The 15,485-nt window shown below is 39.0% G+C and overlaps 1 protein-coding gene across 5 annotated transcripts in view; it reads left to right on the top strand.

The window, feature by feature from the left end:
* ZBTB1 (zinc finger and BTB domain containing 1) overlaps positions 1-15,485 on the top strand; it is a 33,727-nt gene that overhangs the window by 9,899 nt on the left and 8,343 nt on the right. For 2 of the 5 annotated variants that reach the window (XM_036434344.2, XM_036434334.2), the window contains exon 2: positions 10,357-12,272. In XM_036434344.2, the coding sequence (XP_036290237.1) occupies positions 10,375-12,272 (1,898 nt within the window). In that variant the 5' untranslated portion in view covers positions 10,357-10,374. Of the gene's footprint in view, positions 1-8,897; positions 9,087-10,356; positions 13,526-15,485 lie in introns of those variants that run through there. The other 3 variants (XM_036434315.2, XM_045579847.1, XM_036434325.2) reach the window with 2 other exon arrangements.

The raw sequence follows: 15,485 nt of genomic DNA, 5'->3' as shown, positions 1-15,485 counted from the left end.
AAATCCCTTTTCAGATAGTAAATCAGTTACTTAGCATTTTCTCATATCAATAATACCACCACATGCCCAATGATACATTTCACACAAAAGACATTTACAAATAGGTCAACCAGCCTCATCCAGGCCCCACCCAAGGCACTCAACACCCCAGCCCTATACTAACTCAACACATCCAGATCTAAGCCTTCATCACTTGATTCAGCAGACCCTCAAGTTCCCACAAAAGTTTCCAGCCATGTCTGAGAGGCAGCCGTGGGGCAGGGGCAGGCGAAGAGCGAGCTGTTCCAGTCCTGGTTGTTCCGGGCCTGGCCTCTGTTGCTCTGGTTCGTTCCACAACCAGCTGCTCCGGGTCTGGTCACCGCCGCTCCTGACCTAGTTGCTCTGGACCTGGCTGCTGCTGCTCTGGGCCTGGCCGCACCCGACCCGGCTGCTCCGGGCCTGGCCGCTCCCAGCCTGGCAGCCGCTGCTCCGGGCCTGGCCGCACCAGACCCGGCTGCTCTGGGCCCGGCTGCCCCGGGCCCGGCCGCTCCGAGTCTGGCCGCTCCCAGCCTGGATGCTCTGGGCTTGGCTACTGCTGTTCTGGACCTGGCTGCTCCCAACCCGGCTGCTCTGGGCCCGGCTTCTTCGGGCCCGGCCACTCCGGGTCTGGGTGTTCCTGGACTGGCCACCCTGGGCTTGGCTGCCTCCGCCTCAGGCCTGGCTGCCACTGCCCCAGGTCTGGCTGCTCCAGTGCTGGCTGTTGTTGCTTTGGTTCTGGCTGCTGCTGCTCTGGGGCCTGGCCGTTGCTGCTCCGGGCCCGGTTGCCATTGCTTTGTGCCTGGGCACTCTAGGCCTGGCCGCCGCTGTTCCAACATTCTGTCCTTTTTTTTTTTTTTTTAACGCATTTATGTTGCAATGTTGGCTGGTGAGTTGAGTTCTGACTTAGTCTTTGATTTTTCAAGATCTTCTTTGTATTCTTTCTATAGTAATTTTACTATCTTTTGCTCTCACTTGATGTCTTCACATTGAGAACTTTGGTTTCTTCCTCCTGTCCTGGGAGCTCAGCAGGTTGGCCTGTGGCACCCCTTTGTTCTCCGCAGGCTCCCGCGCTGCTCCAGCCTGTTGCCGGGGTCGGCGCTGCCCAGGAAGCAGCCCCCGGCCTTGGCTCCGTTGCCTGCGCTTAGAGGTCTATGGCTCAGGGGCACCCCCCCTCCCCTGGGGGCCCCGGCGCCCGGCTCCCTGCCGGCGCCCGGCTGGCTGGTGTCCGGCAGGGGCTCCTGCTCCCCGGCAGGGGCTCCTGCTCCCCGTTGCATTCCTCCAGTCTGGAGCTTTTTTTTTTTTCTCCTTCCCGCTAGGGGAGTCCAGCATCAGAGTCAACATTCAGTCCCCTGCGCACAATGTGCGCGCGACTCCGGGGGCCCTGCTTTTCGCTGCTCGCTTGGGATTCCGCCTCACAGCCCCGTCTCCCCCTGCCGGAGCCTGGGTCCCCAGGGTCTGGCTCATAACTGGGGGTCAGCGCTGCCGGTTCGGGGGTTTAGCCCAGGCTGGGGGTTTTATTTCCTTCTTGCTAGGGAACGCCAGGCAGGCACCCAGCCCTCTCCTCCTCTCCGGCTGCGTCCTCTCCGTGTACGCGCATGTGCATGCGCGCAGCATGTCTCCGTACCTTAGGCTTTTTTTCAGCTCCTCTGATTTTCCTTCTGGTTTTCTCTTTCCTTCTTGTTGTAGCATTTTCAGTCAGTCGACTACCTGTAGCTCTGGGCGATATCCACTCTACATTTTAGTTGTATTCCATTGAAATTGTTGTGTGCTGCTGCGGTTAGGTGTCTACCCGAGCAGCCATCTTGGATCCCCAGGAAGGTTATATAATATTGTGTGCCTCTGTTTTATCTGAAAAATGGGTCTTCAAACATTACCTACTTTGTGGGTTTGTTTGGATTAAATGTCAAAATTATAAACATATTTACATGTATACATACATGTCTGTAATACATATGATAATTCACACAGACATTTGCTTAGTCTAGAGCCTGACCCATTGATGGTAATGCAATAAAACAAATATGCCTTCCCTCAATTACATTTCAAACTTTTATGCTGCTGTGTACCTTTTTTCAGTTACTCACAGTTACCTATACAGATTACCGAAATGCCTTTCTTTCCCTTTGCTTTTTCTTTTTTTCTATGCCTTCATTAAGGCCTCATTTAAATCCGACATCCTTCCTAAAACCTGTTAGAGTACAATTTGTGCTCTTTTCTTCCTAAACTCTTCCTGAACTTTATTCAATATAGTTTAGTACTTAATTTTCTCAGATTGTTTCTTGGTTTAAAATTTAATCTCTTATCTGTAATTAGCTCTGTTGTATACCATCCTTCTTTACCCTCTACCTCAATGCTCTGTGCAGTATTAGGAATATTGTAGGTGTTCAATACATTCTGATACTCTGATTTATAAACATGAGAGAATCCTTTCATTTCATTTCAGGCTTCTTAAAAAGCTAGCCTGTAGCTCTCATATTAAATCCATGTACATACATTCAATATGACATAGAAATAGGTACAAGGAAATATCTATATTAATAAAAGGGTAATATGCTAATTAGATCTGGAGACCCTCCTGACGTCCTTCCGGACAAAGCCATAGTTGGGGGGAAAGGGGCAGGTAGAGGCAGTTAGGAGCAATCAGACCAGGAGGGGAGGGCAGTTGGGGGCAAGCAGACCAATGGGGGTGGGCAGTTGAGGGGAGATCAGGCCAGCAGGGGGGCAGTTGGGGGCGAGCAGGCCAGCAAGCAGAGTGGTTAGAGGCAATCAGGCAGGCAGGGTCAATTCCAAAATTCCTTTAAAGTTACTTTACTCACTTTATATGCTAATTTATAGACCCTTAAATTATCATTTGACCACAGCTAAGGCAAAGGATCATCCAGCAAAACTTTTTCCAATTTAAGAGTTTTAGCTATGAAGGAAAAGTATTTCTGAAACCTTATTTTGTCAGTGAGAAATTTACTGAAATAGCTTGCAAGCTTCAAAACTTCATATGTCAAATTTTATGAAGTTGTTAACATAGATATTTTTACATTTAAAAAAGTCGAATTTCGTGCAAAAAAAAAAGCATTTGCGGGGAGTTTTAATTAATTATTTTGAAGAAAAGTGCTGCTGAAAGTTACTGTATACTTCGGGAAGCTTATGGTGAGCATGTTTCATCTCAAGATACTTGTGAACGCTGGTTTAAATGCTTTAAAAGTGATGATTTCACTGTGAAAGACAATGTCCAGGTCAACCAAAAAAGAAGATCAACAATTATAAGCATTATTGGATAAAAAAGTGTGTCAAACTCAAAAACAACTTGCAGAAAGATTAGACATTGCTCAGTAAACATTTTCCAATCGTTTACAAGCAATGGGAAAGATTTTAAAGGAAGGAAAATGGGTGCCACATCAACAGTGAAAGACAAATGGAAAACCTTAAAGTCATCAGTAAAATGTTGTTTCATCAGCACAAAAGAAAGTCTTTTTTGCATCGAATTGTGACTGGTGATGAAAAGTGGATTTATTTTGAGAATCCTAAACTCACAAAATCATGGGTTGGTCCAGGTCAACCATTTACATCGACTGCAAGGCCAAATTGCTTTGGAAAGAAGACAATGCTTTGCTTTTGGTGGGATCAGAAAGGTGTGGTGTATTATGAGCTTCTAAAACCAGGTAAAACCATTAGTACTGATCACTACCAAAAACAAATAATCAATTTGAACTACACTTTGGTCATAAAACGACCAAATTTGAACTACACTTTGATCATAAAACGACCAGAATGAGCCAGAAGACATGGTAAAGTAATTTTGCTTCATGATGCGCACCATCACACACTTCAAAACCAGTCAAAGACACGTTAAATGATCTTGCCTAGGAAGTATTAACCTACCTGCCGTATTCACCAGACCTTGCTCCTTCAGATTACCACTTGTTTCAATAGATGGCACATGCACTTCCTTTTTTCTTTTTCTTTTTTTTTTTTTTAAAGAGATCTTCAGGGAAATTTATTTTATTTTTTTAAAACATATTTTATTGATTTTTTTACAGAGAGGAAGGGTGAGAGAGAGCTAGAAACATCGATGAGAGAGAAACATTCACCAGCTGCCTCTTGCACACGCCCCACCGGGGATGTGCCCGCAACCAAGGTACATGCCCTTGACCGGAATCGAACCGGGGACCTTTCAGTCCGCAGACCGACGCTCTACCATTGAGCCAAACCGGTTTCAGCGGCACACACACTTTCTGAGCAGCACTTCAAAACATACAAAGAAGAGGAAAATTGGGTCTCTGAATGGTTTGCCTCAAAACAAGAAACAGCCAAAACCAATTTGGCTCAGTGGTAGAGCGTCAGTCTGTGGACTGAAAGGTCCCAGGTTCGATTCCGGTCAAGGGCATGTACATTGGTTGCGGGCACATCCCCAATAGGGGGTGTGCAATAGGCAGCTGGTTGATGTTTCTCTCTCATTGACGTTTCTAGCTCTCTATCTCTCTCCCTTCCTCCTCTCTGTAAAATATCAATAAAATAATATTGAAAACAAAAAACAAACAAAAAACAAGAAACGTTCTATTGGGACGGTATTCACAGATTACCTGAAAGACGGGGGAAGTGTGTAGCCAGCGATGGACATTACTTTGAATAAAGCACTTTTGATGTTTCTCTTGAAATTACATGTTTTCATTGATTACAAAATCCGCATTATTAACCGGTACAGCTGGTATACAGTTAATTTAGGAAATAAGTCTCCTGGATAAGACTAGATGCAAATATATGGATAAAATTATATTACAGCCCAGCTGGTGTGGTTCAGTGGTTGAGAGCTAACCCAAGAGGTCACCAGTGTAATTCCCAGAGAGGGCACATATCCTGGCTCAGTTCCATATAGGGGATGTGCAGGAAGCAGCCAATTTATATGTTTCTGTCTCATTGATGTTTCTATCGCTCTTCCTTCCACTCTATCTAAAAGTAACATATTTTTTAAAAAGTCATATTACAGATACAGTTCAGATGGAGTAGTCACAAGTGCAAGAGCACCTGGGCAATAAGCTCTGTTAAGGACTCATGCTTCGTCCTTGTGTTCTTCGAGAAGGGTGCACTGCGTAGTACCAAGCACTGTGTAGTAACTACTGTACAGTGGTGGTTAGTACTCTGGGTGGTCAGGAATCCCAGTACCTACCTTACCACTTATCTATACCCTTTGATACATTGTATAACAGCCATAGATCTTTGTCCTATGAAATAAGAATTTTGGACTAGATTGTATCTCTTTAAGCTATAAAAGTCTATGAATATCTAAATTGCCTAATGTGCTTGGATGTTTTTTATTAATTTAGAGTGAGCTGGTAAGCTTTTTCAGACTAAATTTTTAAAAATTCAGTATACAATTTTTGCATCACTTAACTCAGTGGTCGGCAAACTCATTAGTCAACAGAGCGGCAAACCACTGACCTAACTCCTTATTCTTCCTAGAGAACTTCACACACACTGTGTGTCCTACCCTTTAAATCTCATTTGAAGTTTCTGTTCTCAGCCCTAAGCCCCTGGCTTCTAGCTGTAATACATTTGTCCTACCAGCGATGCAACTAGTAACAAAAGCCTCCACCAGTTTCAGTTATAAAAACAAGAACAACTGACCTTGGCTGGGAAGCTCAGTTCAGCATCATCCTGATCAGCCAAGGTTACAGGTTTGATCTCGGATCAGGGCACATTCAAGAAACAAGGAATGCATAAAGAACAACAAATTTCTCTGTCTGTCTCCCTCCTTCCCTCCCTCCCTCCCTCCCTCCCTCCCTCCCTCCCTCCCTCCCTCCCTCCCTTTTTCCTTCCCTCCCTCCCTTCCCTCCCTCCCTCCGTCCTTCCCTCCTTTTCTCTCTCTCTCCCCTTCTCCCCCTCTCCCCCCTTCCTCTGTCTTTAAAATCAACTTTTAAAAACACAACTGAAATATAGCAATTCTTTTCTTTAAAACTGTTTATAAGCTTTACTATAACAAAGTTCACAAAAATTTTTTGGTAGCATTAAGGATATAAAAAACTTGAAAAGAGAAAACTTCTTTTGAAATTTGAATGAAAATTATTAATAAAAGTAAATTAATATAAAAATTTAATGCAAAAATTATTCTCAAGATAAGCTAAAAGTCTCAGGAATTTAGATCCCTCACCCTGTACTGTGCCTCCAACCTCCTTTTTGGTATTAGCTTTCTTAAAGCTTTTTAAAAAATATATTTTATTGATTTTCTTTACAGAGAGGAAGAGAGAGAGAGAGAGTTAGAAACATCGATGAGAGAGAAACATCTATCAGCTGCCTCCTGCACACCCCCTACTGGGAATGTGCCCACAACCAAGGTACATGCCCTTGACCGGAATCGAACCTACGACCTGGCTGACGCTCTGTCCACTGAGCCAAACTGGTTTTGGCTTCTTAAAGCTTTTCTGAATGAGGTGTAATAAGAACAGAGTTGTTGGTACTAATGTGTGAATGATTGCTCTTAAGTCAGTCTACCTAAAATTATTTTTACTCAGAACTTGGACATTTGCATAATGACGCTGATCAAACTACAATTTTGGGTCAGCCTCAAAGCTGTAGCATTGCATTAATTTTAGACACAGTCAGTATTTGTTCAGCTTCTAGCTCTATGAGGGGAGGATTGAAAAAAAGACGTGGAGGCAGTGGGATTCACACCCAGGCCTATCTGATCCAAGGCCTTCTGTACTCCACAGCACAATACCTTGTACAGAGTGGGCACTTGACTGAGTACATGTTAAATGAAGTCACTAACCTAGAAAAATTCAAAATTCACCTGCATGTTATATTCTTGAGATTACAGAATACCTGTGCTATGCTGACTCTCAGTATAATATTCAGTAAATATTTGTTGAATTAGTAAGTTGACATTAAAGTGCGGTTGATGCGCTTTGTTTTCGTGTTTTGTTTGTGTTAACACAGATTGTATACATTTTCACGAATTTGATTGATTGTAACTATAGCTACAGATTGCCTTTCACCTTGGTCTTCTATGTTGTTGCTTTAATTTTGGATGCCATAAAACTGCTTTTCATTTAATTAGAAGGTTCCTTGGAACCTTTAAGCTCTTCATGACATTTTATCAAGCACAGGATATTTAAAACCTGAAAGTTTTTACAGATTAACTGCTAGCTTTTATACTGCTAGACTCCTATTTGGAAGGAAGCTAAGCTTAGCTACATAAGCATCACAACCACACAGCTCTCACTATTGCCACTTCCATTAATTATTACATGCCAAGTATGATACATATTGTGCACATTGCTTCTATGAATTCTCATGTTTGATGTATTATTTGAATTATTATTTATCCCCACTTTGACAGTTTAGGAAACTTGGGGTCAATGAGAATAAACTAGTTACTCAAGGCAGCAAATTCTAGATTAGACCTAAGATTTGTCTGATCCAAAGCCTGTGCTCTTCACTGTACCATACTGTCCTCAGCAACATTTGTCTCTGCTTCCACACTGGGCATTCATTATCCTCTGAACAAAACTTCGTTTCATTTTAAACAACTCATCACTAGAAAAAATTTTGAGATAATATCTATCCCTATGCCTCTTTCTCTTTGATTTATTATTCATTAAAGGTCTTTCTGAATCCTACATAAAATAGGCTTGGGATGGAGAGAGGTCAAACTTTTCTCAGTTTCTTCTACAGTTTCCATTCATAAATATAGTTTTTAAAGTGAATTTTAGAGTGTGGGTTTATCTTGGTTTACTAACAACTTTATTATCAGACATTTGAAATTATAAAGAACACATTAATGAAAATCTCGTACATTAATTGCTTTTTGTATTTAGGTACGTACTGAATACGATTCCTCACAGTTTGGGCACAGATATCTGACTCAGAAAAGATTGGAATATTGTACCTACTTGAGATACTTGATCTAGTTTATAGAAAAGGTGCAGTGGTTGCAATTTCAAGAAGGCAGTAGTTCTCATGAGCCATCTTCATTTCACCAATGCATGTCAACAGTACTATTTCATACGCATTCCTACCCGTGCAACTCTATCTGAAGGCAGGAAAAGGAAGGCTAGATGAGTCTTTAAGTAGTAGGGAAAAGGGAAGGACCCACGAGTGATCTGTGATGAACAGATAAACAAATGAAGTAAGTAAACTCGGATATTGTCTTAATTACTACAAAGTTTGAAGGGTTTGGGGACTGAAGAGTGAGCATGTTATTTCTGTAGTTACTGTTAAATGTTCTTTTTATGTTCAAATTGCCTAGGAACTTTTTTTTTTTTTAAGTAGAAAACATATTCTGAAGTTTTATTTATACAGATTAAAAATTGAAACTAAAATTGGATTTTGTTTTAGCTTTATAATATAATAATAGGACTTCCGGTGCTTTTAATATTTTCCTTTCCTTTTTTTTTTTTTTTAAATCAAAGTCAACTCCCTACATTAAAAATACTTAATTTTTCCCTGAGTGTCAAGCTAGATGGGAGGTTGATGTTCGATTCCCAGTCAAGGCACATGCCTGGGTGGCGGTCTCAGTCCCCTGGTGGTGAATGTGCAGGGGGAGGCCTATTTCGGTAATTCTCTTATCGTTGGTGTTTCTGTCTCAATAAAAATGTATTTTTAAAAAATTCTTATAGTGTCATCCAGCCATCCTGGCTCAGTGCTTGAGCGTCGACTTATAAACCAGGGGTTCTTTCTATTCCCTATCAGGGCACATGCCTGGTTACAGGCTTGATCTCCAATAGGAATGTGCGAGAGCCAGCTGATCAGTGATTCTTTCATCACTGATGTTTCTGTCTCTCTCCCCTTCCCTTTCTCTCTCTGTAATCAGTAAAAACATTTTAAAAGGGGAAATTATTATTTTAAAAAATACAGTATCTACCATAAGTTGTTAAGTGGAAAAAGCTAGTTGCAGAAAGTAATGTAATAGTATGATCACAATTAGGTTCAAAAAACAAATATACAACAAAAGCAAAACTATGTGTGGCACATGGTAAATATTCATATCTGTTGATTCTGTATGTACCCTTAGAAACTGAAGATACAATCCAGAGTGTTTGGAGAGGTTATCTCTTGGAAAAGGTGTGCAGTTTAAAGTGCGTTTTTATTCAGTATACTTTTATGTTTGAATTATTTGCAGTGAGCATGCGTTACTTTTGTATACATTTTTAAACAGTCAAAAAATTTACAATCTATGAATAGACACCTCTTCTCAAATAGGTCCACTTTGTCTTATACCCTACAGTGCATATCAAGCAATAAAAGACACTATTTTATTTTACTTTTTACTCCTCATCTGAAGATATTTTTTCCATTGATGGTTTTGTTTTTTAGAGAAAGAGTGGAAGGGAGGGAGGAGGGGCACAGAGAGAGTGGAAAGGAGAGGGGGAGGGAGAGAGAGAGAAAGAGAGAAAGAGGTGAGAGAGGCACATTGATGAGTTGAATCAACCCAGGCTGCAATCAAGCCTGCAACAGAGGTGTACAGGCCTTTGATCAGGAATCGAACCCATGACCCTTTCTTCTGTGAGCCAACGCTCTTACCACAGAAAACCAGCCAGGGCAAAAAGACAGCTATTCTGACTCTACAGAATTATTGATTCTCCAGTGATCAAGAAAAAAGCAGTGATCAAACCTATTTGCTCAGTGTCATTTCCATGTAGCTTAATAAGTTTTTTTAAATAGAATTTTTCTAAGGAAATTTTCAACATACAAAAATTGAATTATACCTGTCTCCCAACTTTAGTAGTTATCAGTATATGACCAATCTCGTATCATCTCTAGCCCCACAGCCAACCCACTGTATTTATTTTCAAGCATATTTTAGATAGATAATTTCATCTATAAAGTATCAGTATGTATATCTGAAAGATAGGACTCATTTTTAACAAAACTAAAATGTCCTTATCACTTTTAAAAATGAGCAATTCCTTTATATCCACCATCTAATAAGTTTAATATTTTGCGGTTTGGTTACTAATTTTCAACTTAAGTTGCTATGTTATTTACTTTCATTGTTATATCCTTTAAGTACTTTTAAACTCATGTCTTTTTTTCCTTTCAAATTTAGTATACATTTTCCCTTGTAGAGTTGTAATGAAACCAAAATGGTGTTTTTTTTTCTTGACTTTTCTTGTTATTTCTTAAAATCAAAATGAGAAGCTTGACTAAATGACTATTTTTCATTTTCAAATTTAAAACATGACAGATATATATTATTGAATTTTGCTACATTAGAATGGAAGACTTGATTCATACCTTGACTGTAATAGCAAAGTGAGACAAGTCACAAATGGTGATCAGTTTTATTCTTTTGTTTAAGTGCTTTTGTGATATCTTGTCTGACTGTAATATTTTTGTTTTACATAGGTCGCTAATTAATAGAAGATGGCAAAGCCCAGCCACAGCAGTTACGTCCTTCAGCAGCTAAACAACCAAAGAGAATGGGGTTTTCTCTGTGACTGTTGTATTGCAATTGATGACATTTACTTTCAAGCACACAAAGCCGTTCTAGCTGCTTGTAGCTCCTATTTTCGGATGTTTTTCATGAACCATCAGCATAGCACCGCACAGCTGAATCTCAGCAACATGAAAATTAGTGCTGAGTGTTTTGATCTCATTTTGCAATTTATGTATTTAGGAAAAATAATGACAGCTCCCTCCAGTTTTGAGCAGTTTAAAGTGGCCATGAATTACCTACAGCTGTACAATGTTCCTGACTGCTTAGAAGACATACAGGATGCAGACTGTTCTAGTTCAAAATGTTCATCATCTGCTTCCAGCAAACAGAACAGCAAAATGATATTTGGGGTGAGAATGTATGAAGATACTGTGGCTAGAAATGGCAATGAAGCCAATAGGTGGTGTGCAGAGCCAAGTTCAACAGTAAATACACCACATAACAGAGAGCCTGATGAAGAGTCTTTACAATTAGGTAATTTTCCTGAACCACTATTTGATGTATGTAAAAAAAGTTCTGTGTCCAAATTATCTACTCCAAAAGAACGTGTGTCACGACGCTTTGGACGAAGTTTTACCTGTGATAGTTGTGGATTTGGCTTTAGCTGTGAAAAATTATTAGATGAGCATGTGCTAACCTGTACTAACAGACATTCATATCAAAACACGAGATCCTATCACAGAATAGTAGATGTTAGAGATGGAAAAGAGAGTAATATCAAAGCTGAATTTGGTGAGAAGGATTCTTCTAAGACATATTGTGCACAGACAGACAAATACAGAGGAGACACAAGCCAGCCTGCTGATGATTCGACTTCAACCACTGGAAGCAGAAAGAGTAGCACAGTGGAGTCTGAACTAGCCAGTGAAGAAAAAAGCAGAGCTGCTGAGAGAAAAAGAATTGTTATCAAGATGGAGCCAGAAGATATTCCTACAGATGGACTGAAAGATTTTAACATTATTAAAGTTACTGATAAAGATTGTAATGAATCCACTGACAACGATGAATTAGAAGATGAACCTGAAGAGCCATTTTACAGATACTATGTTGAAGAAGATGTCAGTATTAAAAAAAGTGGTAGGAAAACTCTAAAACCTCGAATGTCAATGAATGCTGATGAAAGAGGTGGTTTAGAAAATATGCGACCCCCTAACAACAGCAGTCCAATACAAGAAGATACTGAAAATGCATCCTGTGAACTGTGCGGACTCACAATAACTGAGGAGGACCTGTCATCTCATTATTTAGCCAAGCACATTGAAAATATCTGTGCATGTGGTAAATGTGGACAAATTCTTGTGAAGGGTAGACAACTTCAGGAACATGCTCAAAGATGTGGAGAACCCCAAGATCTGACAATGAATGGGTTAGGAAATACTGAGGAGAAAATGGACATGGAAGAGAATCCTGATGAGCAGTCTGAAATAAGAGATATGTTTGTTGAAATGTTGGATGATTTTAGGGACAGTCATTTCCAGTTAAACAGTATCCAAAAAAAGCAGTTATTTAAACATTCTGCCTGTCCTTTTCGGTGCCCTAATTGTGGCCAGCGTTTTGAGACTGAAAATCTAGTGGTTGAACATATGTCTAGTTGTCTAGACCAAGATATGTTTAAGAGTGCCATCATGGAAGAAAATGAAAGAGATCACAGACGAAAGCATTTTTGTAATCTGTGTGGAAAAGGATTTTATCAGCGGTGTCACCTCAGAGAACACTATACTGTTCATACTAAGGAGAAACAGTTTGTGTGTCAGACATGTGGGAAGCAGTTTTTAAGAGAACGTCAGTTGCGACTGCACAATGATATGCACAAAGGCATGGCCAGGTATGTCTGTTCCATTTGTGATCAAGGAAACTTCAGAAAGCATGACCATGTACGGCATATGATTTCTCATTTATCTGCTGGTGAGACTATATGCCAGGTCTGCTTTCAGATATTCCCAAATAATGAACAGTTGGAACAGCACATGGATGTTCATCTGTATACATGTGGAATATGTGGAGCAAAATTCAATTTGAGGAAAGATATGAGATCACATTATAATGCCAAGCATTTAAAAAGAACATAAATCATTTTCTGTGTTCTAATGTTTAGTTCATAGCAGAAAAAACACCAAAGCAAAGGATGTGAGCTATTTAGAAATTGATTTCTTAAGATTAATTGTTGGAAAAAAATTTCAAGGCCCTTTTACCTTAAATACTTTTGTTTAGGATCTTAAGTATCTACATTTTAGGTGTTCTTACATGTTTTTGTTTTTTCTTAATAGAATTCTTTGTTTTTAGTTTGTTTTAGCTATGATTAAAAATTTCTTTTAAATGTAGACTACAAGTGGTTGTTACCTTTAATGATTATTAAACTTTAGTTTTTTATTAATAAGGTGATGACTTCACTATTTCTATGTGGGGTTTTTTTGTTTTTTTTTAAGATTATCCTGTGAAATTTTAAACCCAACATCATTGGCCATTCCTATTTAAATTTTAAAAAGTAATTAGTTATTTGAAGCTATCCTATTCACCTTTAGCTTTTTTTAGCTTTTCTTTTTGGTAAGTTAAACAGTGATTTAGCCATTGTTTATTCCCCTTCTTATCAATAAAATTCATATTCTTATTACGCTGGTTAGGTGCACAGAATCTAACCCTGAAGGTTGACATGGGCTCAGACTTGGCCCCAAAAGATTGATAGACCTAAGAAAATTCCTATAAATGAATATTTTCCTATAATTGATAAAATATTATCATTTAATAATCACATTTAAAACTTATATTAAGTGTAAAACCCAATGACTTTACTCCATTTGAGAAATTTGTGAGGATAAGTCATTTTGTTTTGTGATATTAAATTTAACTATGATAGTTAATTAAAAAGAAATATCTTGTATTCATTTAAAATAATTTAAAATATTCTGATCTCTAAAGTGTGTTAGTTTATCAGTTATTTTTGTTTATATAAATAGATTTTAATAGTTCTCTAGGAATATGACATCTAAAGAAAAATGATTTTTCACCTTTAAAAGTACATACTTTTGGAACTTTGAGATTTGAGAAAGCTGCCATGTGTATTGATAAAATAAATAAAATTTAAAAATCAATTACAAATCTGGTTGTTCTATAAAAGTAGAGTGTGCAAAAAACCTGTCTTGTGTTTTATACTATTAAGATTTGGAGAAAATGTGCTTTGGCAAATTGCAGTTTATCACCATGCTTTCCTATTATTTTTTTCTGTAAAGGACTACAAACTTTGAGGACTATAAAATAATCACAGAGCATATAAATGGAAATAGTTTATCATTTTTTAGTTAAAGTAGTATTACTGTTAGGTATTGCTGACACAGGGTCTACATGAATTACATGTGAATTAAAACACTGGCTAACTGACCTGCCAATAAACACAACTATTGAATAGAATGCCTTTTAATGTGAATTACTTGCATTATAAATACCATTATCATAATGAATGGGATTTGAAATAACTCCAATATTTAAAATATAATTTTGTGAGTATAAATAGTATTGCTCCTTTTTTACATCAGGTTTTTAAGATATGCAAGTCATATTTTTGTATACAAATTGCATTAAAGAACAAATTGCCAGGAGAATTGAGATCTATTGACTATCACAGACTTAGTTGACAGAGAAGTACTAGAGTACAATGTGAGTCAGAGATTTGTGGGGAGACTTTTTTTTTTTTAAGCTACATAGAAAAAGTGATTCATCTTAGTCTTGGATATAGTAATTTAGCAAGTAATTAAATCTGAAATGCAACTTAAAATGAAATATGCCATATACATTATTGATAGGAACCTGATAAAAGTTCTGTAACAAACCCAGAGACAATCAGAGAATAGTGTAGAGAGGTAAGGGAAACTTAACTTTCTAAACTGTATAATATAATAAACATAATTTTCTATGGGACCACTATTATCCATGACCCTCATTAAAATCTATTGCAATGGCTTTTCCATCAAAGAACAGAGTTCTTTCTAAATAATACTACTACTACCAATCCATTTCCTAATGGATTGTCTACTCTATTAGGAAAGGTGATATAACTTAAGTGTTTTGACATGTACTAATAGCCAACAGTTAGCAACCAAATGTATAAGTGCTGAAGATCTGGTGCACGAATTTGTGCACACTAAAAGGAAATTAATTAGAAGAAATATTTTAGATCCTGGGGAGGGACCGTAGGTGGTTGGCTCCAGAGTGTGACCAGCCCATATTGCCCAGTCCTGATTAGGGGTGTCTTCCCCCAGTCCCCATTGGGGCTGGCCAGCCAGGAAGGGACCAGGGGAGGGTTCTAGGGCATATCCAGCCCTTCTCGCCCAGTCCTAATTGGCTGGACCCCAGCAGCAAGCTAACCAATCGGATGTAGTGTCTGCCCCCTGGTGGTCTGTGCATGTCATAGCAACTGGTCAAGCAGTCGATTGACTGATGGGTTAGACAGCACATTAGGCCTTTATATAGATAGATTAAACCATCTCTAATTTCACATGACTCAGATATTTATAGTTCCACAAAGCCACACCTCAAAGAGTTGTTTTCTCTATCTCATGTTATACAGAACACACACCTTTGGTTCTGGAACTAGCTACAGGGGGAGTGCGGACTTTAAGTATAACGTACAGTTTTCCTTGTTAAGGTAGAGTTTAATTTAAAGGCTACTTACTTGCCTTTTAAAATTAGGATTGAAAAGTATCCACCACCTCTGACCAGCCCAGTTTCCTCTCATTTTTTACTTCTTCTAGGGTGGAATTACAGCTTTGGAGCTTACTATTGCTTCTTGCGCTTTATTGCTGTGAAGACAATGAATCAAGGTTATGGAAGCTGTGTGCTCCTCTTGCCTTTATAATTTGAGTGATCGGGCTCCATATCTAAAAATGAGAGGAAAATCTGGATAAATATATGCACAATCTTATTTTTCTTTCCCGTCTCATAAACACAGTCTTGCTTAAAAGGACTTTTGTTCTCTACCATGGAATTCTAGAGTAATGGAAGCAGTGCCTAAAAGGCTTGCCATCAATTATAGTGCCACTCAGAG

The sequence above is a fragment of the Pipistrellus kuhlii genome, unplaced genomic scaffold (assembly GCF_014108245.1).
Source record: "Pipistrellus kuhlii isolate mPipKuh1 unplaced genomic scaffold, mPipKuh1.p scaffold_m20_p_1, whole genome shotgun sequence".
Classification (NCBI taxonomy): Eukaryota; Metazoa; Chordata; class Mammalia; order Chiroptera; family Vespertilionidae; genus Pipistrellus; species Pipistrellus kuhlii.
The sequence above is the reverse complement of the archived record's forward strand: the minus strand, read 5'-3'. Positions and strand labels throughout refer to the sequence as shown.